The sequence below is a fragment of the Eriocheir sinensis genome, chromosome 41 (assembly GCF_024679095.1).
Source record: "Eriocheir sinensis breed Jianghai 21 chromosome 41, ASM2467909v1, whole genome shotgun sequence".
In the NCBI taxonomy this organism is placed as follows: Eukaryota; Metazoa; Arthropoda; class Malacostraca; order Decapoda; family Varunidae; genus Eriocheir; species Eriocheir sinensis.
In genome coordinates, this window is record NC_066549.1 from 13,164,142 (window position 1) to 13,190,985 (window position 26,844).

General features: G+C 41.0%; 1 protein-coding gene across 2 annotated transcripts in view; it reads left to right on the forward strand.

The window, feature by feature from the left end:
• LOC127009667 (guanylate cyclase 32E-like) overlaps positions 1 to 26,844 on the forward strand; it is a 318,091-nt gene that overhangs the window by 186,034 nt on the left and 105,213 nt on the right. For both annotated transcript variants that reach the window (XM_050882945.1, XM_050882946.1), the window contains exons 8-9: positions 8,597 to 8,674; positions 13,269 to 13,394. In XM_050882945.1, coding sequence (XP_050738902.1) covers positions 8,597 to 8,674; positions 13,269 to 13,394 — 204 coding nt within the window. The remainder of the gene's footprint in view (positions 1 to 8,596; positions 8,675 to 13,268; positions 13,395 to 26,844) is intronic.

The following is a 26,844-nucleotide window of genomic DNA, read 5'->3' on the forward strand; positions in this document are numbered from 1 at the left end:
GATGATATTTTTGTGTGTACGGAAGGGGAGAAAGTGTATTAAATGTGAGTGAAAGGATGAGTCGGCCTGATTTTTTTTTTTTTTTTTTTTTTTGCGTGTGTGTGTGTGTGTGTGTGTGTGTGTGTGTGTGAAAGAGGGCAGAGGTGTCCGAACGCGTGTGTGGGCATGAATGGGTGCGGGGTGAGTGTACATTTGCACAAATATTGCCACACTAAATATTTGCACTGAGAAACATTTTGGAGGGAATATATTATCTGGTTGTATATATCTCGCTTTTCTTCTTTTTGAGGGCATAGCTGCACGCCGTACAGAAAAAGAAAAAAAAAACAATTCGAGTTTTATGATTTTTTTTTTTTTGTCACTTTAAACAGAAAATGAGAATTAGAAATAAAAGGGAAGTCCGAAAGTCCCGCTACAAAAACATTCACAAAAACCGTGAGGAATTCTTACCCTCGACTTTTACCTCGCTTTGAGGAGACGTGAAACTCAAAAAAAAAAATTCTGATGAAAAATGTCTTAAGCCGCTCCTAAAAAGACGAGAGACAAGAATTCATGAATGCAAATTTACTTAAGGTCCTAAAGCGACCCGGATCCTCCTAGCGTAAGACCTTAAGTCACGCGGGGCCGCAAGACTCGAAAAAAGGCGGATAAATTTATAAGGTTTTTTTTTTCCGCATAAGAATATTCGGAGCATTTGGAGCGTAACTGACATCATAAGTCATTGAACTGGAGACCTTCGTAGAACCCTGAAGCCATTAAATGATAAAACTTTACTCGAATAAGTCATTTTTTCCACTGAGTAATGATTTTGTGGATTCTAAAGATGCAAACCAAGAGCCATATATAAAGGTATGCTCTCAACAATCAATTAATCTCATCGCTTCAACAATCTGAGCCACACATGGGATTCGATGCCTTTCCCTCCTCGGCAAAACTGATTGTAGAGGGCCCAATTAGAAAGACAAATTAATAAGTTCGTATATTTTTATCAACGAGCCCTCGGGGGATAAAAAAAAATATATATCCTTCTCCTCATTAACTCATCCATGTCCATAATAATCCTAATATGGTTCTCCTGTATATTCTCCAACAAAACAAGAGGATCAGTTGCCTCATTAACTAAACCACTCACATAAATTGCCTTCATATATGCCCGACGTGTCTCATTAATCAAACCACTTGCACAAATTGAAGTTATAAATGCCTTAGGCCCAACATGCGAGGAAAATATCAACACTGTAGCCTTTGATGTCCACTAAACACTTGCAGCCCCTTTCATGTTACGCTCCTGATTTTTCTTTTCTTTTCTTTAGAAGGACAAGCGATGTACCCGCTCATTATCATACGTATTATACTGATTTTTTAACACTCTCGAATCAAGGAGGAACGAATTTATAACGGATGAATTTATGACATCAAAATCGTTATCGAGAGAATAGTGTTTTTACGGAGGACTTTTTGCCTCATTATTACACACGCGTCTAATGATCTTCCTACCCCAAAAAATATGTTAACGAGACCACGAAGAGATTATCAGTAAGGAATTTAAAAATATAAAAATGATTATTCAGTATTGAAACCCAATTCCTTTATCTTGTTTTTACTTTCGCAACGCTAAAAGTGAAACGTACTGCCGAAGATGATCGAACAAGTTTTTAAAAGTAAACGAAAACCAGTTAAAGAAAGACAAACTAAACTCACGCATGGAAGGGAAATAACGAAAACAAGGAAATATCACCACCACCAAAAGCATTACCAAAAACAACAACGGCAAAAACAAGGATAATAATAATAACAACATCAACATCAGCACCGAAGTCGACACCTCCGTCACCACCACCACAAATTCCCGGGCGGAGTGGAAAAATTTGGGCGGCTTTTCCGATACCCTACGCCCCTGTCCACCCAGCAGTGAATGGGTACCAGGTATTAATCGGGGTTTGTGTCCCGTCTCCTAGGATCTGTTCCCTTCTCCTATAATTCCTTCCCTTTCTGTCTCTCTCCGGCACATGACCACAGATGTTGCGCCGACTAAACGAAACTTTCCAACTTTCACCACCACCACCAACTGCTTCACCACCTCTACCACCCACACCAACACCATCCACACCACCATCCACACCACCGCCAACAACAATCACAACAACAATCACTACAACAATGCCAACATCAGCACCACACTCGACACCTCCATCACAACCACTGTCACCATCTCCACGGCCATCGCCAACATTACCACTGCCACCACGACCAACAACAACAACAACATGTATAACTCTATTTCCCCTTTCAAACGAGGCCTTGCGAGCGGAGGATTTTGACTAAAGAGAAAGTGACAGAAAGGGGACAAAACAGATCATCCAGGGAAATAGGTCGGGAGTTTTTTTTTTTTTCACTCTCTCTCTCTCTCTCTCTCTCTCTCTCTCTCTCTCTCTCTCTCTCTCTCTCTTTTCCCACCTCTCTTTTCCCACCTCTCTTTTCCCACCTCGCCTCTCCCCACCTCGCCTCTCCCTTCCCTCCATCCCTTCCTCCCTCCTTCCCCTCTCACTCCCCCTCTCCTCCGTTCTCCCTCCGCCCCAATACCTGATAAACAGACACGAATAAGCACTCTACCTCGGCAAGGGACGGACAGCGACGGCGAGGCATGACAGCAATAAAACAAGAAAGATGAAGAGGGATAAGGGCGATTCAGTCCCCCTTCCCCATTCCCGTCCATCACTCACCATAACCTGTTGCTTCACCTCGCCGGACGTTTATGTGGGTGAAGGGGTGAAGGGGGGTAAAGAGAGGGGAACACAGACAGACCATCATGACAAGGACACCCCAAGGACACATGCAGCCTCCCCTCCACACCACTGATCCTTCCTACACACTCAGCTCATCTTCGCCTAATCCCCGATATTCCTAGACTGAAACAAGCCCGCGGGAGGTTTCTCGGAGGAGGTATTTACATGGTGCTGGGAAACGTTTACCCTGAGTGATATTCCCTGGATGGAGATATTTTTAACGAGTTAGTGAATGCAACATAAGTTTGATATTTATTTTGTGGGTTTGCAGATGACTATTGTAGCTCGCTTAATGGGTTATTGATGCTATGATGATAAAGTGTTTGATTAAGCTAAATAAGTCTAATGACATGTTGGCTAATGTTCGAATATACATCTCCTTTACCTTGATAGCTTTAACACATATTTTTAAAGGGTCACTGTCTTTGAGGAATAACATCTGATGCCTTTCCTGAAGTCAATCAGCGGCACTGGGGTTCGAACCAGCTGCCCTGGCTCGTCCCTTCTATGGCTTGACGCTCGAACCCACTAAACCACCGCGCCGGAATTCGAATATATACAAACAAGTTCGAATACAAACCCTGGTATTGCCACACGGCTGTCAGTGGCATCGGAAATTATTGGCAAGACTCGGGTGAATATCTGTCTGAACATAACCAAAGGCATTTAATACTTCCCCATCAACACACGCGGGATCATTGACACGCCAGTCCTCGTCGACAGACCGACTTGGCCGATAGAATCGGTCTGTCGGCGCCCTGCTACGGGCCACCATTGGCAAAGGCCCGTGCTCCCCCCTTTAGGGAGGGAGCAATCTTTGAACAACAACAACACGCGGGATCACTGACCTCACCACAGCCCTGAAGACAAACACATGTCATTAACAAGAGTGGGCGTCTCGTGTTTGTCTGAAGGCACCGTCTCCCCCTTACTCCGCTGCCCTCAATGCCCCAAGACAGACAGATGGACGATGTTGCTTTCGTATTCTTAGCCACTTTCTCTTTTTCTCAATCCCCGTCTGTCTTCCCCCTCCCTGCAAACATTACAGCCACTTCGTATCAGCCGGTCCCTGTTTTCTTCTCTATGACATGTTGCTCACGCATTCATGTCTTCATACTCTTATTCTCAGTCTCTATCTTCCTTCTCCCTTACTCGCTGCCACAGCTTCTCTTTACTATATAGCCTGTTACATTTGTTTCTTCTAGGACATGTGGTTCACGCATTCCTAGCTTCATCCTCTTATTCTCAGTCTCTTCTTCTCCTCCTCTTCACTCTCTAACATCACAACCTCTCTTTCTTAGCCTGTCCCTGTTATTTTTCTTTAGTATGACAGCCAGCTTCGTTCCTATATTCATCTTTAAGCAACTAACATCCCTGCCCGCCATTTTCCTCAAAAGCTAATCATCCTAATTCCATACGTCATCCTGGGCCTCGTCTTTCTCTCGGTCTATGCCTTTATCTCCCTCCTAGTCCGACTATTCATCATCAAGAGCTAATCAACCTTATTCTATTCCTTCGCCTCGACGTACATATCTTAATCAGTAAATCTCAGCGCGCAGCCTGCCAACCTTCATCAAGTCTCTGCGTTTCGTCTTCGTTTTTGCCTCATCAAAAAAGAAACTCCGCAATCTTCCCCGCCCAGGTTTCACATATCGCTCTTTCGCTTTGAACCAAGAGAATAAAGTGGAGAATAGTTGGTCGTGCCTCTTACCTGGAAGCTGGGCCGGGCGGACTTCACCTGGAAAGAAAAACGGGGAGAGTAAATCATCGTGGCCCCGGGATTAGGTGTAAGCAGCGCCCCATGACTCACGCTGTCGGGAGGCTGATGGAGAGCCCTGGGTGGTATATCATGGTAGTCCCCTAATTCAGTCAGTTTTCTCGCTCTTTCTCTCTTTGTCTATCTAACCATCTATCTCTCTATCTATTTATTTGTTTATCTGTTTATCTATCTATCTATCTATCTATCTATCTATCTAATATTCCACGTGCGTTTTCTTTTTTCTTAATTTTCTAGTTTTATTTATACGTTACCCTCTCTCTCTCTCTCTCTCTCTCTCTCTCTCTCTCTCTCTCTCTCTCTCTCTCTCTCTCTCTCTCTCTCTCTCTCTCTCTCTCTCTCTCTCTCTCTCTCTCTCTCTCTCTCTCTCTCTCTCTCTCTCTCTCTCTCTCTCTTTTTCCAGGACACAAAAATTTCAGATGCATTGATTTGGCCGATCCAGCGTCAAGATGAATGCGTTGAGGGTCGGAAATCAATGCATCAATTTACGGCGAATTCCGACAAGAGTTAGCGCGTGCGAGGCTGTCATGAAGCGGGAAAATCACTCTTCACAATTTATGGGAGGAAACCTTTCAATAGCATCAGTTTTCATGGGATGGATGGATGTGTGTGTGTGTGTGTGTGTGTGTGTGTGTGTGTGTGTGTGTGTGTGTGTGTGTGTGTGTGTGTGTGTGTGTGTGTGTGTGTGTGTGTGTGTGTGTGTGTGTGTGTGTGTGTGTGTGAGAGAGAGAGAGAGAGAGAGAGAGAGAGAGAGAGAGAGAGAGAGAGAGAGAGAGAGAGAAACGGACAGGCAGACAAACAAACAGACAAAAGAACAGACAAGGTGAGCTCGACACAGACAAACAGGGAATGGTTAGAAAATATAAACAACACAAACCGAAGCAAGAAACAAGCAATAAAAACTCAAATCTAATCCTTTTCGTGTATAGGAGAAAGACGAAAAGGAAACAAAATCGAAAAATTTACAAAAGGAAAAGGAAAAAAGAGAAAGAATAGCACACACACACAAAAAAAATAATAAATAAATAAATAGATAAACAAATAAATAAATAAATAAATAAATAAATAAAACACCCACACACAAAAAAAAATCATTAAAAAACATTTCTCAGCAGCCTTCATCTTTCTCTTGAATACGAGAAAATCCTTTGATCCAGCCTCCTTTTCCTCATCATCCTTTTTCAATCTCTTTACCCCCTTCCCTGCCATTCCCTTCCCTTCCCTTCCCTTCCTTTCCTTTCTCTTCCCTTCCCTTTTCTTCCCTGCCATTCCCTTCCCTTCCCTTCCCTTCTTTTCCTTTCTCTTCCCTTCCCTTTTCTTCCCTGCTGTTTACCTCTCGCTCTTCCTTTCCCTTCCCTTCCTTTCCCTTCCCTTCCCTTCCCTTCCCTGCTGTTCACCTCTCTCTCTCTTCCCTTTCCTTCCCTTCCCTTCCCTTCCCTTCCCTGCTGTACAGCTCTCTCACTTCCCTTCCCTGCCCTTCCCTGCTGTTCACCTCTCTCTCTTCCCTTCCCTTCCCTTCCCTTCCCTTCCCTGCTGTTCACCTCTCTCTCTCTTCCCTTTCCTTCCCTTCCCTTCCCTTCCCTTCCCTTCCCTTCCCTGCTGTTCACCTCTCTCTCTTCCCTTCCCTTCCCTTCCCTTCCCTTCCCTTCCCTTCCCTTCTCTTCTCTTCCCTTCCCTTCCCTTTCCTTCCCTTCTCTTCCCTGCTGTTCACCTTTCTCTCTCTTCCCTCCCTTTCCTGCCATTCCCCGCTTCTTACAAACCACGTTCCTTCTCTCCTTCCTCCCCTCATTCCATTAACCGTCTCATTTTCTTAAACTCATCATAAGGTACATTCTCACCTTCTCCCTCTTAGCATCTCTCATTTTCCCTCATTTACCTCCTTTGCTCTTGCCTCTCTCTCCTTGTACTTAATACTCGCTCTATGTTTCTCTTATATACGTCTTGTTCTCTCTGTTTACTCTCCTCATTCCTCTGCGTTTCTCAAATTCTCTTTCTTTTCCCTTTCATTTCCTTTTTGTTTTCATCTTACTGTTTACTGTTTCCTCCTCTTTTTAATTAGATTTTTTTCCCCTTCCTCTTTTCTCATTCGTCTTAGTCTCTTTCCTTTTCTCTTTTATATGTCGCCTTTCCTTTCCCTTTCCTCTCCCTCTTTTTTTGCTTCTTTCTCTCGCCCATCATATTTTTCTAACATCAATTTCTCATGTTCGCCCCATAGCGCCGGCAGACTTTCTTGATGGGGCCTGGAGGTCGGTCCCAGCCTGTTAGTGGCGCGGGCAAATATTTCCTTTTTATAGTGGCGCCATCCTTGCTTGGTTCACGCTGCCTCCCGGATCTCCACTTGATCATCTTGAGTTTGCTAGAGTCCGGGTGGTGGTCAGGACATTATGTAGGTTTTCTTTGGGCACTTGGCGATGATTGAAAATTCTGTTTGCATACCGACGGGCGGAACTTGAACCCAGATCTCAGGAATACTGCGCCGCACCCTCATCACTCAGCCACCACCTCCCCTCCTCCTCTTAGGGCCGCTTTCACAGTCATTTTGTTTGTTTCGATCGTTGCCAATGGCGGCGATCGACGCTATAGCATTTCCACGTAAAACTGGCCGATGGGGGAGTGGCGGCTTCGAGGTTAGCCTAGCCCTGCAAATTGGCACACACTCTCAACACCTCTCGCTTCCTTTGCAGCCGCCACTACCCCATCGGCCAGTTTCACGTGGAAAACTATAGCGTCGATCGCCGCCACTGGTAACGATCAAAACAAACAAAGTTACTGTGAAAGCGCCCCTAATTACTCCTTTTCCTCTTATTCCTTCGCCTTTCTCTTATCCAACGTTACCATAATTTTTCCAATCTTTGCCCTATCATTTTTTTATCAGCGTTAAGCATTTTTGTTTACCTACTCTCTCTCATCTTCCTCTCTCATCTTCTTAGTCATTTTTTTTCTATTTTTTTTCGGAAAACTTCCTCCTTCTTACATGTCCTTCTTGCCCTCTGCTTACTCGTTATCCTTTCCTCTAAACAAATTTCATTATTAAAATTTTCATTCTTATCGTTCACCCTCCTCTGTCTGATTAACTATATTTCCTTCTTTGACATCAGTCTTGCCCTTCGCTGTCACGCCAACTCATCTTTATTTTTTCATCTATTTTTTTTTTCCTACTAATCGTCCTTCTTCTCTTCTTTAACGTACATCATTTTGTTTCTCTATTCTCTTTCCTCTAAAACTATTTTCCCTTTTCTTCCTTTTTCTATTAGCCTTTCTTGTGTACATTACTACATAGCTTCCTTTTAAGACTTTCTAAAATATATTTCTCTAAACTTGTTCCCTTATTATATTTCTTCCCAATATTTATTTTCCCTCCTCCTCCTACCGACCCATCTTTCCTGTCTGTTCTCCGCCCTCCACTTTTTTCGTTCTTTCTTGAGCACTTCTTTTTCAGGCTCTTCATTTTCTTTTATCTTGGCATTTCTCTCCGACGCTCGTCTTTTTCTCCTTTACTCTTTGTCTCTTCCGGCACCTGAGACAAAAGTAGCTCATGTATTTTTTGCCAGTCTCTTTGCATTACAAACTCAAATTAAGGTCACGACCGGTGTGTTTACGCTTGTGTGCTTGTGTGTTTTATCTTGGTAATGTGTTTGCTCATGTCTGCAGGAATAGCGTTCTTGTCCAATATTTTCTTTTTAAGTGACGTGAGACTGTCCTATTTTGTTTTTCTTCATGCTGATGTGTTCCATTCTCTCTCTCTCTCTCTCTCTCTCTCTCTCTCTCTCTCTCTCTCTCTCTCTCTCTCTCTCTCTCTCTCTCTCTCTCCCTCCTCTCTCTTTCCCTGCACTATCCTCCTCTCCCTTCTTACCTCCTTCCCTCCCCCCTTTCTCTCCCTTTCCTACCTTCTTCCCTCCCTCTCTGCACTACCTTCTTCTCCCTTTCCTCTCTCCCTCCCTCCTTCTCTGCATTACCTTAGTCTCTCCCTCTCTGCCTCCCCGTTTTCCTTAATAACAGCTACTAATCTCTCTTCCTGTCCCGCCCTTTGCAGTTTACGTAGTGCTGGGATATTACTACGAATTTCTGGGCCTAATGACCATCATGGAGGAGCGGGGACTCTTCAAGAACGGTAAGTGTATTTTTATTTTCGGGGGGGGGGGGGGGGATGTGTGGAGGGTGGGAGGGGTGTATGTGTATGTGGTGGTGGTGGTGGGTGAATGTGTGTGTGTGTGTGTGTGTGTGTGTGTGTGTGTGTGTGTGTGTGTGTGTGTGTGTGTATCTTTTGTGCTGTATAGTAATTAGTGTCGAAAATAATGTTTGCCGTGGTTGTTGTTGTTATTGCTTTCTAATTAGGTGGTGATTTTATTATTTGCTCGTGCTTGAGTTTGTTTCTCGTTTGTTTGTTTGTTTTCCACACGCAGTTTTTTTATGCGTATCATTCTTTCTTTCTCTATTTATTTCCACGGTATTTGTTGTCTCTCCTTTTTTACCTCACATCTCATTAGTTTCTCCTCGTCTCTTGTATTATTTCACTAAGCACATTCCCTCAACTTCAGAGTAATGTTCAGCGTGATCTCGTTATGAGCCTCTTTCATACTGCATAAACTATTTTCTGTTGCACCTGCTGGAGAGATACGATAAGATGCATATTTTGGGGGGTTTATGTTGCAAGAGTTTTTCTTTTTCCTTCGTTCACTCTATCAAAACAAAGAAAAAAAGAAAGAATGAAAGAAAGAAGGACGGAAGGAAGAAAGAAAAAAAATGATAATAAGAAAGAAAAAAGAGAACGAAAAAAAGAAAAGGAGGAAAGAAGGAAGGAAGGAATTAAGGAAGAAATAAGTGAAGGAATAAAGAAAGATGAAAGCAAGGAATTAATGAACGAATGAGTAAAGAAAGGAAGGAGGAAAGGAAGGAAGGAAGGAGAGATAAAAAGCAAGAGAGGAAAGAAGGAAGAAAGGGTACAAAGAAAGAAAGAAAATGGAAAAAATGGAAAGGAAAGAAATAGAGAGACAGAAAAAGGACGGAAGAAAGGAAAGAAAGAGAGGGAAAAAGTAAAAAAAATGAGCCCTTTTCAAGACTCCCACCCACAGAGTTATATACCCATCACCACCTTCACCACCACCATCACCACCACTACCACCATCACCACCATCACCACCACCACCATCAAAACCACTACCACAGAGTGAGGGAAAGTGGGCTTCCCAAGATGGCTGCCGCGCCACGGTAGCTCGCCTCACCCGCCGCCAACCCCACAACACGGGTGCGCGCGCTCTAGGTATATAACTCGGTGCTCCCACCCCACGTCCTCTGCACCCCATCACTACTTACGTCCTCCCGACACACAGTACTTACGAAACCACTTTGCTCTAGTCTCCCCTTCAAGGCTTAAAATTCTACCCTGCATCAAATCGCCGGTTTACGTTTTCTTCTTCGCCCCTAAGAGCTACTTTGCCCCTCTAAGAGCTTAAAGAAAATGGGCTCTGAGGTGCCTTTCTTATCATTAATAATTTTCCTTGTTCAACGGTGGACTATAGTCGTAGTAGTAGTAGTAGTAGTAGTAGTAGTAGTGGTGGTTGTAGTAGTAATAGCAGCAGCAACAGTAGCAGTCGTAGGATTCGAGGCTGATAAAGAAGGCTAGAGAGAAAAATGTTGGGAATTACACGGAAAGATAAGTAGCGATCATTAGAGATAAGAGCGATTAAAAAACAGACAGACAAAGAACCCAGGTCGAGAGCGTTGTGGAAAACACTAATATCAGACAGAGGGAGATGGAGAACGCTCGGAAAGACTTTTGTCCTATAATGAAATAGCAATGACTGAAGATGATGATGATGGTGATGATGGTGATGATGATGATGATGATATTATATGATTGTTTCTGGGAATGAAGCTCAAATTAATGATCAGTTAATTAACATCAACTGAATTTTAAGTATTTATTTATTTCATCGTTAATTAATTATTCACTTAGGCAAGACTGGTAGTTTGTGCCTGTTTGTTTGTTTTTTACGTAACTTCTAATGTAAGTCTGCCTCTCTTGCATCGTATATTTGTTATCTATTTTTTGTATGTTATTGTTTGTTACTATTTTCTATCTTTCTATCTAGTTATGTGTCTGTCTATCTCTCTATGTATCTATCTACCTATCTATCTATCTACTATTTCCTTCACTTTCCTTGCAGTCTTTCAGTGTTTCCGGTTCTTATTCTTATCCTGACTGGCGGAGCGAAAAAAAATGACACAACCGTAACAAGTCCCTTCAGAGTCACCCACACACCTATGAATACTGCGCCCCATCACTGTCACACACACACACACACACACACACACACACACACACACACACACACACACACACACACACACACACACTTTCTCTTCGCATATTAATTCCCACTTGTCTCTTTCTTTCTCCCTTTTGTAACTGAGAATGTTTGCGTTCTCTTCGTCCTTCACAAGTCCACTACGGCAGAGTGAATATATTTTGAGTCTTTTTCCCCTGCCACTTCCATGATTTTTTTCTTTCCCTTTCATCCTCTTATATATCTCTTCCTTTTTTTCACTCCGCTTCTCCTCTTTTTAATCTCTCTGAATCGGGCAGTTCATCTCTCAGGGTTTTTTTGTTTTGTTTTGCTTAGCTTTTTTTTTTCAACATAGTTTCTTATTAAGCCTAGGTAAGACCCCTCCTCTCATCCCGCTCCTCTTTTTCCTCTTCCTTTCTTTCCTCCTCCTCTTCCTCCTTTTTCTCTTTCTCTATCATTTTTTCTTTCTCTTATTCTTTCTCTTTCGCTTTTCTTTCTCTTTTTATTTTTATTTCTCCTCCTCCTCCTCCTCTTCCTCCTTTTCCTCTTTATCTATCATTTTTTCTCTCTCATATTCCTTCTCTTTCGCTTTTTCTTTCTCTTTTTGTTTTTATTTCTCCTCCTCCTCCTCCTCCTGTGAGTGGGTGGGAAGGCCCTCACGACGGCAGATTGCGAAATTATCCAGAGAGACCTGGACCAGATCACTCGGTGGTCAGAAAAATGGCAGATGTCCTTCAACACTACAAAATGTAAAGTAATGCATATCGGATCCAGAAACAGCAACCACACATACCACATGGGTGGCGAACCACTACAAGTAGTGCAAGAGGAAAGAGACCTCAGGATCACAATCAGCAGTGACTTGAAACAAACAAAACACTGCAAGTCCGCCTGTAAGAAAGCCAATACAATGCTCGGGTTCATAGCGAGGAACTTCGAATACAAGACGCCGGGAGTTATGTTATCCTTGTATAATTCGCTGGTAAGGCCCCACCTGGAATACGCCGTGCAATTCTGGTCTCCAAATTACAGGAAAGACATTGAATTACTTGAGAGAGTACAGCGCCGCGCCACGAAGATGATACCATCACTGAGGACAAAGCCCTATGAAGAGGGACTCGAGCGACTCAACCTCTTCACGTTGGAAAAGAGACGCCTGCGGGGAGACATGATACAAGTCTTTAAGTACCTGAACAAGCTCAGCAACGTTGATCATTCAAAACTCTTCACGCTACAAACTAACCCGAGGACAAGAAACAATGGAAAAACAATGAAGCAAAGCGATGCAATACCGACATCGGCGGGAGTTATTTCTCGAATAGAGTTGTTCGTCATTGGAACAGCCTTCCTGCAGAGGTGGTTAGCGCAGAGACCATCAACTCCTTCAAGAAACGCATTGATCGCCACTTTGCTGCATCGGGAGTGAACTGAACGTATCCAAGAGTAGGTACACAAGTGCTTTAATCCTTCCCTGCAAGCCACTCCTATGGCAAACGGATTGATTGAATCAATGAAAGCAGGCAGCCTTGTAATGGACCAACAGGCTTTCTGCTGCCTGCTAGTCCATGTCCATGTTTCCATGTTTCTTCCAGCCCGCACCATCAGCACATCTTTACTGGGTTTTTTGTTTTTATATGCTAAAGTTTGGTTTAAAAAAAAAGTTGAATAGAATTGGAAAAGAACCTCAAATTTCCGCCCACCGCTACTCTAACTTTGGGAGACTAAAGTTTCCAGATGTTCTTATCCTCGAAGAATTATTCGGACTCAGGAGGAAAGAACTGAACAACTCTAAAGTTTCCGGATAAAGTTAATTAATAAAGGATTGAGATGCAATGCGCAGGAAGCAGCTTTATGAGTATAAATAAACAAATGAATCACTGTGACTAGGTGAAATATATCCTAATATCTTGCTCCTCCTCCTCCTCCTCCTCCTCCTCCTCCTCCTCTTCCTCCTCCTCCTCCTCCTCTTCCACCCCGCACCATCAGCTTGCCGTTCCCTTCTGAAACTAACATTAACTTTTAACTATATCCTCTCCTCTCCTCCTTACTCTCGTTTTCTCTCCCTTTCTCTAACTCCTATTCTAGCCATCTTCTCTCCCTCTTGTAACCGAGTACTTCTATCCCTTACATTTGCTTACTCTCCCTTTCTCTAACTCTTATCCTAACCCTCTTCTCTCTCTCCAACAATCGAGTACTTTTCTCCCTTATTGTCGCTTACTTTTCTTTTCTCTAGCTCCTATTCTAACCCTCGTTTCTGTCCCCTTCAATCGAGTACTTCTATCCTTTACTTTCGCTTATTCTTCTTTTCTCTGACTCCTTTTCTAATCCTCGTCTTTTCCTCTCTCTCGCAATCAAATTTATCATCCTTTATTGTCGCTTACTCTCAAATTCTCTAACCCTCGTCTCTCCCTCCCCCAGGCGAGTACTTCGTGGTGGGGGTGGCGCTGAACCAGTACGACCAACACAAACCAGACAAGTACCTTCGGGATCTGTTGAATGAACACACAAACTCCACCGTCCAGGCCGCCTTCCAAAACTATCTGGGTAAGTGTGAAGAATTACTTTTTGGGGGGAAGACAGACAGACCGCGGGGCGTATGAATGGAGGAGGGAACAAAGAGCCGTCACACGCTGCTTCTTTAATGGAAATGTGAGAGGCGGAAGAAGGGAGGAAAGTGTTACTGTTAAGGGATAAGAACGGAAGAGAGGAATGGATTTAGAGGGAAAAATAATAGCATAAAAAGTGTGGAGCGTTGAGCATATGCACGATTTAAGGAAGATCAAAGAGGAATTAGCATTTTGTAAGAGAAATGGACTAAAAAGGAGGAGGAGGAGGAGGAAGGGAAAGAAGGCAAGGAAGTGGAAGAAAAAAAGAAAGAGGAAGAGAAAGTGAAAGAAAAAGAAAAAGAGAAAGAAGAAGAGAAAGAGAAGGAGGAAGAGAAGAAGAGAAGGAGGAGGAGAGGGAGGAAGAGGAAAAAGAGGGGCGAGATGAGAGGAGGGAGGAGTCTGACCTTGGTTTAAATAGAAACTTACGTTGAAAAAAAAAAGAAAAAAAAAACTGAGATTCAGATTCAGAGAAATTAAAAAGAGGAGAAGCGGAGTGAAAAAAAGGTAGAGATATATAAGAGGATGAAAGGGAAAGAAAAAAAATCATGGAAACGGCAGGGAAAAGATTCAAAATATATTCTTTCTGTCATAGTGGACTTGTGAAGGACGGAGAGAACGCAAACATTCTCAGTTACAAAAGGGAGAAAGAAAGAGAGAAAAGGGAATGAACGTGCAGAGAGAGAGAGAGAGAGAGAGAGAGAGAGAGAGAGAGAGAGAGAGAAATGGTCAGAAATAGAGAATGAGGAATAAGAGAAGAAAGAAAGAAAGAAAGGAGTAAATGAATGAACGGCAGATGGAAGAAAATACTGAATGAGGGAAAGGAAATAATGGACAAAGAGGAACAAGAAAAACAAGAACAAGAAAAAAAAAAGAACATGAACAGAAGGTTAATGTCAAATAATAAAAGTTGAAATACATATGAAAATAAATATACCATTACAGTAGATCTCAGATGATAAAACATTGATAAAAAAAAACTATAAAAAAAGGTACTTATGAGAAAACCGTCTGTCGAAATCATAAGCCACGGAAAAGCATGACTGTCTATTGTACCGTCACATGTTTTCGTACAATTTTCTTCATGGGATTTCCACTCCCTTATCATGCCAACCCTCACACGAAACTACACACAAGGAAGACAAACATCATCTCTGCGCAGTTTATATATAATGAGACAATACGGAAATGTCAGTAGTTTTATCGATGTTTTTTTCTGACAGCAAAGAAGTCACAGCAACCGAAACACTCAGTCTCCAAAACACACACACACACACACACACACACACACACACACAGGTAGTAATGACACGTCTCACTCTAATTTGTCTCACTTTTTGACGCTATATTTACACTACTAACGTAATCATGCGGGAAGCCTTATCAAGTATGAATGTACCAGGTCTTCCCTCTCGCTCTCGCTCTCTCTGTCTGTCTGTTTTTTCCGTCTGTCTCTCTGTCTGAATGTCTGTCTTCGTCACTTCAACATTCGAGTCAGGTGAACACATTGACGCAACCTTCCTAATGTGAATAAAACCCACATTGGCTCTACTCCTCCGATTCACTGTTTCTACGCCCATTATCCTTCCCTACCATACACCTTCTACGCTCGTCCAACCATTTTGCCGGGAGGAGAAAGAGTAGGAAGAGAATGTGAATGAAATACGTCAGTTTCGAACAGTAAGCTAAAGTCAGCAGAGGGCAAACGTCAGCAGGTGCCGGAAAGTTTCGCAATGACGGGTGAGGCGAGTGAAGGAATTCTCAGGGGGGGCGGCGAATGTGACTGAGGGGAGGCTCGGAGGGAAATATGGCTAAAAAATGAATCACGAAGAAAAGAGAAAACGAAAAGAGTTAGATTTCGAGTAGCTGGCTTTTTTTTAATTGTTGTTTCCTTTTTTTGTGCCCTTGTGCTGTCTCCTTTGCTGTAAAAAAAATAATAAAAAAAAAATAAAGACAAGTAGCCATTCAGAAACCACGGACAAATATTATAGGTAGACATATAAGAACAAGCAAAAGACAAATACAGACTGGAATATTAACAGACAGTGATACATCTTTAAAAAAATGCAGGAAATTAAACTGAAAGAAAGTAAACGAAAAAGAAAGAGGGAAAAAAGCAAATTAGAAAGTCAGTAAGAAAGTGCGAGAGATGTCAGGGGCAAATAAGAGTGAGCGAGAGAGGGACAGGAAGGGAATGGAGGAAGAGAGAAAAGCAAGGAGAGAAAAATGTTACAAGGATGGTGACGACGACTGACAAAAAGACGACGAACCGGGAGGAGAGAAATATACAGAGTCAACAAAAGAAGCAGAAAATCGCATAAGCCGAAAAATGGAAGTTAAAGACATTAGGTAGAACAAAAGGAAGAAGTGAACGGAATGAGAAGAAAAGAAGGTAGAAAATGAAAAGATTGAACTATAACGTTGAAAATGAGAGGAATGTAAAGCTAAGATGAAATAGAGATAATATGGGTCAAATAAATACCAAACCACAGAGGGCGAGAGACAGAGAACTTATTATTTATCGATCAGAGTTTAAGTACGAACGAAAGAGCAAAATATTATATGAGGAACAGGAGTGAAAAGAAAAGTCGTTAAAGGAAGGAAAAAGAATGCCATGCCTGAGTAAAGCGAAACAGACAAGAACTTTAAATGAAAACGGGAAGAATTTAAAAGTGGGAAAAGTATAAAAAAAAGAGGATAGACACGGGTGAACCTAAATGCAGTCAGATGGAGTAAGGCGCACCTGTCTCTGAGGAGGAAGAGAAAAAGGGAAAGGATAGACAATAAGAGGAAAAGAGAAGGGAAACGGAAACGGAGGGAGAGGGGAATGGTATGGAAAAAAGGAAAAGAAAAAAATCAAAGAAAAGAGAGAGAGAGAAAGAGAGAGAGAGAGAGAGAGAGAGAGAGAGAGAGAGAGAGAGAGAGAGAGAGAGAGAGAGAGAGAGAGAGAGAGAGAAATATTCAGTGACAGGAAGAAGGAACAGAAAAGCCAGACAGCACAGATTTAAATAAAAATGTGTACGTGTGTGTGTGTGTGTGTGTGTGTGTGTGTGTGTGTGTGTGTGTGTGTGTGTGTGTGTGTGTGTGTGTGTGTGTGTGTCTAGACAGGTAGCACGGAAGCGTCCAACCCTCTGTTCTCACACCTGACATAACCTTGCCTGTCTACCAACCTTTCCTAGTACTCTTCCTCACGTCCACACTCAACTGGGGTAAACACACTGACCCGACCTTCCTGAATTTAATTAAACCTACAATACAATTCTGGCTCCTTATTCTTCAGGGTCACTGCCTCTACACCGATTACATTTTCCACTATCTTTCTCTACATTATCTGCCTTCCTCCATTTTTTTTTTTTTTTGCCAGGAGGAAAAAGAGAAGGAAAAGAATGTGAATGAAATCTATCAGTTTCGAACAGTAAGCTTAAGTCAGCAGAGGGCAAACTTCAGATGCCGGAGTTTCGCAATGACGGGTGAGGCGAGTGTAGGAATTCTCAGGGGGGGCGGCGAGTGTGACTGAGGGCAGGCTCGGAGGGAAATATGGCTAAGAAATGGATTAACAAGAAAAGAGAAAACAAGAAAAGTTAGAAATAAATAGGAACAAGTAGCCATTCTCAGGAGGGGCGGCGAGTGTGACTGAGGGCAGGCTCGGAAGGAAATATGGCTAAGAAATGGATTAACAGTAGAGGAGAAAGTAAAGTTATAACAGAATCCAGACAAGTAGCCATTAAAAAAACAGACGGAAATTGGGTGATATTAATTAACAGAGAAAACAGAAAACACACACACGGGAAGACTAACAAAGAGACAGTGCAACATCTTTAAAAACAGCAAAGAATTAGACAGAAGGAAAGAGAGTGAATGAAAAAAGGGAAAGAAAGTAAAGAAGAAAACCAGTACGGATGTGCAAGAGGAGATGTCAGGGGAAAATGAGAGTGAGTGAGAGAGAGACAGGAAGGGAATGGAGGAAGAGAGAAAAGCAAGAAGGAAAGAAAAAAGGTTCCAGGGAAAGTGACGCAACTGGCAAAAAGAAGACGAACTGGGAGGCGGGAAATCAACCGAGTCAACAAAGAAAGAAGGAAAATCAAATATGCCGAAACGGGTCAGAAAGAAGGAAGAAGTAATGAACGAAATGAGAAGAAAAGAAAGTAGAAAAAATATAAAGGTTAATCTAAAGTGTTAAGAGAAGAGAGCAAGACAACGATAACAAGTAATAGAGATAATTTATGGGTCTAATAAATAGCAAACGGAAGATGGTGGAAATTAAAACAGAGGGTAAATAGAGTAAAGACCGAACGCTTATCTGAGGAATAGGAGTAAACATTAAAGTAGGTAAAGAGGAATAGGGCAGCCATACCTGAATAAAGACACAGTCAGGAAATTCAAAGGAAAAACAGAAAAAAACATAAAAGTGAGAACGTGTAAAAAAAAATAGAAAGGATTGAGAGAAGGCGAACACAGGTGAATATAAGTACAGCCAGGTGGAGTAAGCTGCACCTGTGTTAGACCAGGAAGAGAGAGAGAGAGAGAGAGAGAGAGAGAGAGAGAGAAGGAACAGAAAAGTCAGACAGCATAGATTTAAATAAAAATGTGTACGTGTGTGTGTGTGTGTGTGTGTGTGTGTGTGTGTGTGTGTGTGTGTGTGTGTGTGTGTGTGTGTGTGTGTGTGTGTGTGTGTGTGTGTGTGTGTGTGTGTGTGTGTGTGTGTGTGTGTGTGTGTATACCCTTCAGTCCCTACTCTTTAACAAATCCAAACCGGAAAATAATACCAAAACAAAACAAAAATCAGATAGAAAGGTTATTTTTTTTTTACTTTAACAAACCAATGTCGTGTTTTTTGTAAGTTGCTGAATATAAACACACGAACATATAAATCAGTGTGGCTTCATAAAAAATAAAAACGAGGTGCTCTTTTCAAATCTACAAATATTTCCCTTGTGTATCATTCTTTTTTCTAGCTATTGTTCACTGATTGTATTTTTATTAATATTTTTTTTTGTTATCGTTATTATTATTTTCGTTACTAAGGTTGTTATCGCCCGTCTACACAGCTTCCTTTCTTTCCCTACCTCTTCCCTTATTAGTGTTTTTATTTTTATTAATGTTGTTGTTATCATTATTATTATTATTATTATTATTATTATTATTATTATTATTATTATTATTATTATTATTATTATTATCATCATTATCATTATCATTTCTTTTATAACTGCTTCTACTATCTTTACTATTACTACTACTACGACTACTACCACTTCCTTATCTATTATTATTACTACAACAACTACTACAACAACTACTACTACTACTACTACTATTTCACAGCTCATATATTTCTCACCCGTGGTCTCTTTTTATTCTTTTATTCTTTTTTCTTGTTGTGAGAATAGATTAATATTAATATATCGAGATTGGAAAATGGCAAAAAAAAATATTAAACATTCAATGGACACGTGCCACCTCTCTCTCTCTCTCTCTCTCTCTCTCTCTCTCTCTCTCTCTCTCTCTCTGTTCTCCCCTTTCTCCTGATTTCTTTCATTCCGCTTTTTCTTGTCGACTTTCTTGATTTCTTCTTTCTTGTCTTTTCCTTCCTTTCCTTTCTTCCTTCCTTCCTGTCGTCTTTCCTTTTCTTGTTTATCCTTCGCTATTTTTCTCTTTCCATCCTGCTTCTCTTCCCTCGTTGTATTTTCTATTTCCTTCCACTTCTCCCTTTTTGTTGTCATTCCTCTATTTCTCTTTACTTTTTATCATTTTTTTCAAGTTTGTTTCCTTCTTTTCCTACTTCCTTATTGCCTTTCCTCCTTATTTCTTCCCTTCACTTTATTCAAGTTCGATTTCCTTTCTCGTTTCCTTCCTTAATTCCTTCTTTTCCTCCTTGTTTCCTTCCTTCATATTTCAACATCCTCACATTTTTCCATAATATCATACTTCTCTTGTTCATCTTTCCTTTGCTCTTTCTCTAATTCCCTGTTTCCTTCATCTTTCACTTCCTTATATTCATTCTTATTATCTTCCGTTCTCTTTCTCTTCTTACTGTTCTTTCATTTTTCCTTCCATCTTTTCGACTTTTCCTTCAACTATCTCCTCCTTGGTTCCGATACGCCAGCTGGTCTTCATAATGTCACCACGCCGATAATCTCTTCCTCCTCCATGGGCAACGCCGCGCAACACCGGACAAAGACGTATCACTCTCCACCGCGTCCAGGAGAGGGTAATAATCTTTCTCCTACCGATAGTCCGCAAGAGATGGCGCTGGGATCGTTCTGCGGGGGCGACTAATTGGTTTCTGGTCTTATTGGTGGTTTTCTAACTTTCCTCCTCAAAGGACTTTTTTTGTTAATTAAATTTTGAACATTCCGCTTCCCTCTGTCAAAATGTTTTCTTCTCATATCCCTTGAATTGGTAAATGAAGAATATTATGTGACTTTTCAAGCATTCTTTTTGATTCTCTATTGGTTATTCACTCAAAGTTTCTGTATCTCACGCTGAAAACCTTTTTCCTTCCATGGAACAGTTACTATATAGATTATTGGCAAACTCTCTCTCTCTCTCTCTCTCTCTCTCTCTCTCTCTCTCTCTCTCTCTCTCTCTCTCTCTCTCTCTCTCTCTCTCTCTCTCTCTCTCTCTCTCTCTCTCTCTCTCTCTCTCTCATACACACACACACACACACACACACACACACACACACACATTCAAACTATTTTCTTATCTTCCTTCATAAAAAAAATGGAAAGAAGAGAACATTTCACCACGATTTCACATTTGTTTTCTCATTTCCTTGATGTTTTCCCCCACTTTATGTGACATTTTTATTTTCTTTATGTAACACTTTCAAAACTTTTCCATCTCCCCCTCAGGTTTATTTGTCCATTGGCTAAAACATCACACGAACACGATATATATTTTTCTCACTTTCCCTTGATTTTTTTTTTCTTCAAGTGACTCCCATTATCATATCACCTCAGACGTCCTGCTTCACTCACATTTGAACATCGTCTGCACCAGCCCGTTGTTCCATTGCTCTTTGCTGCATTCCACTTTTGCTCCTGTCATATGCATCACTTTTCCACCTGCAATCATTTGTATTCCAACGCATGGCCGGAAGCTTGTCATTTATTCACTTTAATTAATTACTTGCGTTGCTTCTATTTTCCGTGCCACTAACCTGATTTTTAGTGCACCAGTAAAATGATGCTTGAATATTATACGAAAGGGTGAAAGATATGTAAAATAACCCTTGAATATTATACGAAAGGGCGAAAGATATGTAAAATGAAGCTTGAATATTATACGAAAGGGCGAAAGATATGTAAAATGACGCTTGAATATTATACGAAGGGGCGAAAGATATGTAAAATAACCCTTGAATAGGAAAGATATGTAAAATGACGCTTGAATATTATACTTAAGGGGGAAAGATATGTAAAATGACGCTTGAATATTATACGAAAGGGCGAAAGATATGTAAAATGACGCTTGAATATTATACTTAAGGGGGAAAGATATGTAAAATGAAGCTTGAATATTATACTTAAGGGGGAAAGATATGTAAAATGAAGCTTGAATATTATACTTAAGGGGGAAAGATATGTAAAATGAAGCTTGAATATTATACTTAAGGGGGAAAGATATGTAAAATGAAGCTTGAATATTATACTTAAGGGGGAAAGATATGTAAAATGAAGCTTGAATATTATACTTAAGGGGGAAAGATATGTAAAATGAAGCTTAAATATTATACGAGAGGGCGAAAGATATGTAAAATGACACCTAAATATTATACGAGAGGGTGAAAGATATTTAAAATGCCGCTTAAATATTGTACGAAAGGGCGAAAGATATTTAAAATGCCGCTTAAATATTGTACGAAAGGGCGAAAGATATATAAAATGCCGCTTGAATATTATACGAAAGGGTGAAAGATATTTAAAATGCCGCTTAAATATTATACGAAAGGGTGAAAGATATGTAAAATGACGCTTGAATATTATACAAAAGGGCGAAAGATATGTAAAATGACGCTTGAATATTATACAAAAGGGCGAAAGATATGTAAAATGACGCTTAAATATTCTTTAGCTGTAAAAAAAATTATCACGATCTTTATCAATCAAGACAGAGAAATGAACCTTGAACTATTTTTTTTTTTTTTTACAACTTTCACGTAACACTGACCGACCTTTTCGATAATGACTAGGCTTGAAGGTTATCCGGGAGCAACACGTAAGCCAATCACTATTTATTTTATGTTCAAACACTCTAGTCTGTATTCTTAAACGTATCGGGTTCCCATTACGACTACTTTCCAAGGCCACAAATAAGATGCACCGGGCTTCCATGGGTAATGTCCCCGTTGAAGATGAAGAAGTCGTGTAAAACTATCACTAGGATCACAAAACAGTCCATGAAAATCCCAGCAACTTCTACGATAGGCTTTCCAAAGGGGCGAACTGTCGTGTCGGGCTCCCATTACGATTCTTTCCCAAGGCCACAGAGAAGATTAACCGGTTTTCCATGGGTGATTTTCCCGCTCAAGGTCCAGAAGTCGTGTAGAACTATCACCAGGATCACAAAATAGTTCATGCAAACCCCAGTAACTTCTAACAGAGGCTTTTCAATTAGGAGAACGGAGACGGCGATACCTTTCAACCCGGTAGCAGCGACGGGCCAAATTAGTGGCTTTACCGTGTAGCAGCGACGGGCCACATTTTTGCCATGATATAAACCCCCCAAAATAGATGATGCATAAACTGATCACAAATGCGTTGATATATATCATGAAATGGTTTGCGTGAGTGATGATTTTTTTCTCATTTTTCTCGCTTACAGGGGCCCTTAAGAAACATGATCCCTGCAGCTACCAGGTTAAAATACGGACTAGAGAAACAAGTCTATAACTGCTTCTCTTGTTTTGCAACTTCCACGCATCATACCGATCTTTCCACTAATAAGGTCACCGCTAGGCTTGAAGGTTATCGGAGAGCAAAACAAAACCCAATCACTGTCCTTTTTCTTAATAAGGCAAAGAAATGAACTTTCCCTTGTTTTGCAGCTTTCACGAATCACTGACCGACATTACCAATAATTACACGACTACGAGGTTTGAGGGTTATTCGAGAGCATTTCAAAAACCAATCAAAAACCCCTCTTTCGGCCACCTCTTTGGATTCTTTTTAGGAGCAGCGAGTAGCGGGCTTTTTTTATTATTGTTTCCTTTTTTGTGTGCCCCTTGTTGTAAAAAAAAAAAATCGCTATGTCATTCTATTATATTAAGGCAGAGAAACAAGCCTGCAACTCCTCCCCTTGTGTTACAGCTTTCACATATCACGTCCCAGCATCTCCACTAATAACACGACTACTATAGGCTTGAAGGTTATCCGAAAGTAATATGAAAACCAATCACGATATTATATTACTATGACAAAGGGGCGGCAACTACTTATTTTCTAGCCTTCACGTAGCACCGACCAACCTTTCCAATAATAATACGACTACTTGACTTGAAGGTTAACAAAGAGCGCTACTAAAACCTCTCACAATATAAATCACAACAGAGAAACAGGCATCTACTTCACTTCTTTTCCAGCTTTCACGTATACCACTGACCGATATCTCCAGTGTAATAAAACGAATCATACTCCCACAACAAGAGCGAGGCAATAGGACAGTGACGAGGAGATACTCATAATATATACTGCAATTACTAACCTTATATTTTCCATCATCCACGTATCACTGACATATTTCTCCACTAACACGACGGGTCTTACTCTCGTTGCAATATGAGCTCAAGGGGACAAAGGAAAATTAATGAACCAGAAATGCCACCTAATCTGTAATGGGTTTAGAGGAGGAGATGGAGGAGGAGGAGGAGAAGGAGGAAATGAAAGAGGAGGAGGAGGAGGAGGAGGAGGAAGGGGGAGAGGAGGTCTGTTGTGGGTTGATGCAATATGTGAGGCAGCTGAGAGTGGTGGAAGGAAATGAAAGGATGGATTTGGAGGAAGAGGAGGAGGAAAAGGAGGAGGAGGAGGAGTGTGTTTTGGAAGGAAATGTGAGCATCTCTCTACCACTAATGAGAGACAGACAGACAGAAGGGCAGTAACAAAGGCATAAAAAAAGGGAAAAAAATCAGAAACGAGAAGCAAAATACGCCCCGAGTCTCACTTATTCCTTTTCGTTCATTTACGTTACGTGCGGTTTGGACACCCGGCGCCTCACATAACCTTGAAAGAAAACGTGATGTGTGCCTAAGCCTTTCCCACAACTATTTTATTTTTCTTATAACAAAAAAGCTATAAAATTCGGGAAAAAGGAAGGGGAGAGTAAGATAAAGGACCAACGTCAGTAAGATTAATAATGATGATAGTAATAATAGCAAAGATAATAGTAACATAACTCATACATAGCAGCTGATTGTACTAAACACACACACACACACACACACACCAAACATTAATATTTACCGTTATCTAAAATCACCAATTCTCGCTACCTAAGACCGTCTGTACTTCATCTGCTAAACCCCTACGTGTGTGTGTGTGTGTGTGTGTGTGTGTGTGTGTGTGTGTGTGTGTGTGTGTCGGGTCATAAGTTAAACCCCCGCCCCTCCTTCCTTTCCCCCGTCCAATAAAGGCCCAATGTTTGGTCTCTAATAAACCTGTGGCGCTGCTCAATTAGCCCGTGAACCAAGGAGACACAGATGGGGGGGGGGTCAGACTTACGGCTTAATCTCTACATGTATTCCTTTCTCTATTCTTACATTACCGTTTGTTGCTTACTTTTTATATAACCTTCAAGCCTATATAATAGTTGTGTTAATAGTGGAAATGCTGGGCCGTGATATGTGAAAGCTGTAACGCAAGGGGAGAAGCTGCAGGCTCGCTTCTCTGCCTTAATATAATAAAATGACATAGCGATTGGTTTTTGTATTGCTCTCGAATAACCTCAAGCCTGGCAGTCGTGTAAGTATTGGTCAGTGATACGTGAAAGCTGTAAAACAAGGGAAGGCTGCATTTATTTGTGTTTACCTTACTCTTCTTCCTCCTTTCTTTTTCTTTCCCTTGCTTTTCTTGCTGTTTTCCAATTTATCAAGTCTCATTATTCCTGCTTTTCGTTTTCTTTATCCTCCTCTTCTTTCTGTCTTCCATTTTCTTTACTCTCTTTTTTTCCGTTTCCCATTTTCTTTAGCTCTGTTTTTCCTGCCTTTCGTTTTCTTTATCCTGCTCTTCTTTCTGTCTCCCGTTTTCTTTACTCTCTTTTTATCCGTTTTCCATTTTCATTAGCTTATTGTTCTTCCTGCATTTCGTTTTCTTTACCTTGTTTTTATTTCTGTCTTCAATATTCTATAGCCTCATTTTTTTTCAATTTTCCTTAACCTGATGTTCTCGTTGCCTTCCATTTTTTTTTAGTTTGTTGTTCTTCCACCTTTGCATTTTCTCAAGCTTGTTGTTCTTCCTGTCGTCCATTTCCTTTAGACTGTTTTTTCCTGTCGTCCATTTCCTTTAGACTGTTTTTTTCCTGTCTTCCATTTCCTTTAGACTGTTTTTTCCTGTCTTCCATTTCCTTTAGACTGTTTTTTTCCACCTTTGCATTTTCTCAAGCTTGTTGTTCTTCCTGTCGTCCATTTCCTTTAGACTGTTTTTTTCCTGTCTTCCATTTCCTTTAGACTGTTTTTTTCCTGTCTTCCATTTCCTTTAGACTGTTTTTTTCCTGTCTTCCATTTCCTTTAGACTGTTTTTTTCCTGTCGTCCATTTCCTTTAGACTGTTTTTTCCTGTCGTCCATTTCCTTTAGACTGTTTTTTCCTGTCTTCCATTTCCTTTAGACTGTTTTTTCCTGTCTTCCATTTCCTTTAGACTGTTTTTTCCTGTCTTCCATTTCCTTTAGACTGTTTTTTTCCTGTCTTCCATTTCCTTTAGACTGTTTTTTCCTGTCTTCCATTTCCTTTAGACTGCTTTTTTTCCTGCGTTCCATTTCCTTTAACTTGTTGTCCTTCCTGTCTCTCATATTCTTTACCTTGCTGTTCTTCCTTTCTTCCTTTTTTTTTCAGCTTACTTTTACTCCCTTTCCTCCATTTTCTATAGCTTCCTTTTCTTCCTCTCATTTTCTTTCGCTGTTCTTTCAAAGTTCCATTTTTATTTTTTATTTATTTATTTATTTATTTATTTATTTATCTATTTTTGGTTTATGATATCCCTGCCTTCCGTTTTCTTTAGCTTGCTGTTCTACCTGCCTTTCATTTAACTTTTTTTTTTCTTTTTTTTGCTTCATGGTCTGCCAGTCACCCATTTTCTTTACCGTCAAATTTTGCTTTCCATTTTCTTTAACCTGCTATTCTTCCTGCCTTTCATTTTCGTGTCATTGTTAAATTGCTAAAAACGATGATATGGTGATTTAATTATAGGTTTACAGTTCAAGCCATTTCAGTACCTTGTTTTTTTTCCTTCATTAGCATTCTCTTTGGTATTGTTTTTCCTCTTCTGTTTGCTACTTTTCTCGTCACCTACATATTTTTTTTTCTTCACCATTGTTTTATTTCAGCATTTCCAGGGTTCAGGCATATGCATGAACCTCCGCTCAGGCTTTGGTGGCTTTCCGCTGGCGTGCAAGCTTTAAATATTTGATCCCATTTAAGTTTAATTTACTACACAAATAATTCCCTCGTTTTTACATATCACACGTTTTCATCTCTCTCTCTCTCTCTCTCTCTCTCTCTCTCTCTCTCTCTCTCTCTCTCTCTCTCTCTCTCTCTCTCTCTCTCTATCTATCTATCTATCTATCCATTTATCTAACTGTCGTTCTATCTATCTGTCTAGTATCTATCTATCTATCTATCTATCTGTCTATCTGTCTGTCTACCTATCTATCTCTCTATCTAGCTAGCTATCAATTTATCATCCTCTCCCTCTGCACATGTATCCCTAACCGGACCTGTCTCCCGACTCACGCTCTCAGTACAGTACAAACTATTTTTAGAGTCTTATAGCCAGAGGACGTGTTTTCATCTTCCTTTACATGCGTCTCTCCCTTATTACTACTCTTCATCCGCTCGTCCACGCCACCCCATTCAGCGAGGGAGAGCAGCAGCCACACTCGGTACGACTTCCACTCCGAAACGAAACTCGCAGCAATAATCTCTCGCTACCATTGATAAGTATGTTTGCGTGGGTGTGGGTGTGGGAAGATGTGTGGGGAAGGCGTGTATGTGCGTGTGTGTCCCTGTGTGTGAGTGTGTGTGTGATGAGCTAGGTACGAATGGATACGCCACGATGCTGTTTTGTTTTGCTTTCCCTCCGTGACAAGACCGACGCCTCAAAATATATGTCCTTGTGGCTTAGCGTTACCATTATGCGGTAGAGAAGCTTGCAAATGTTCTGGGTGCGAGAGAACAGC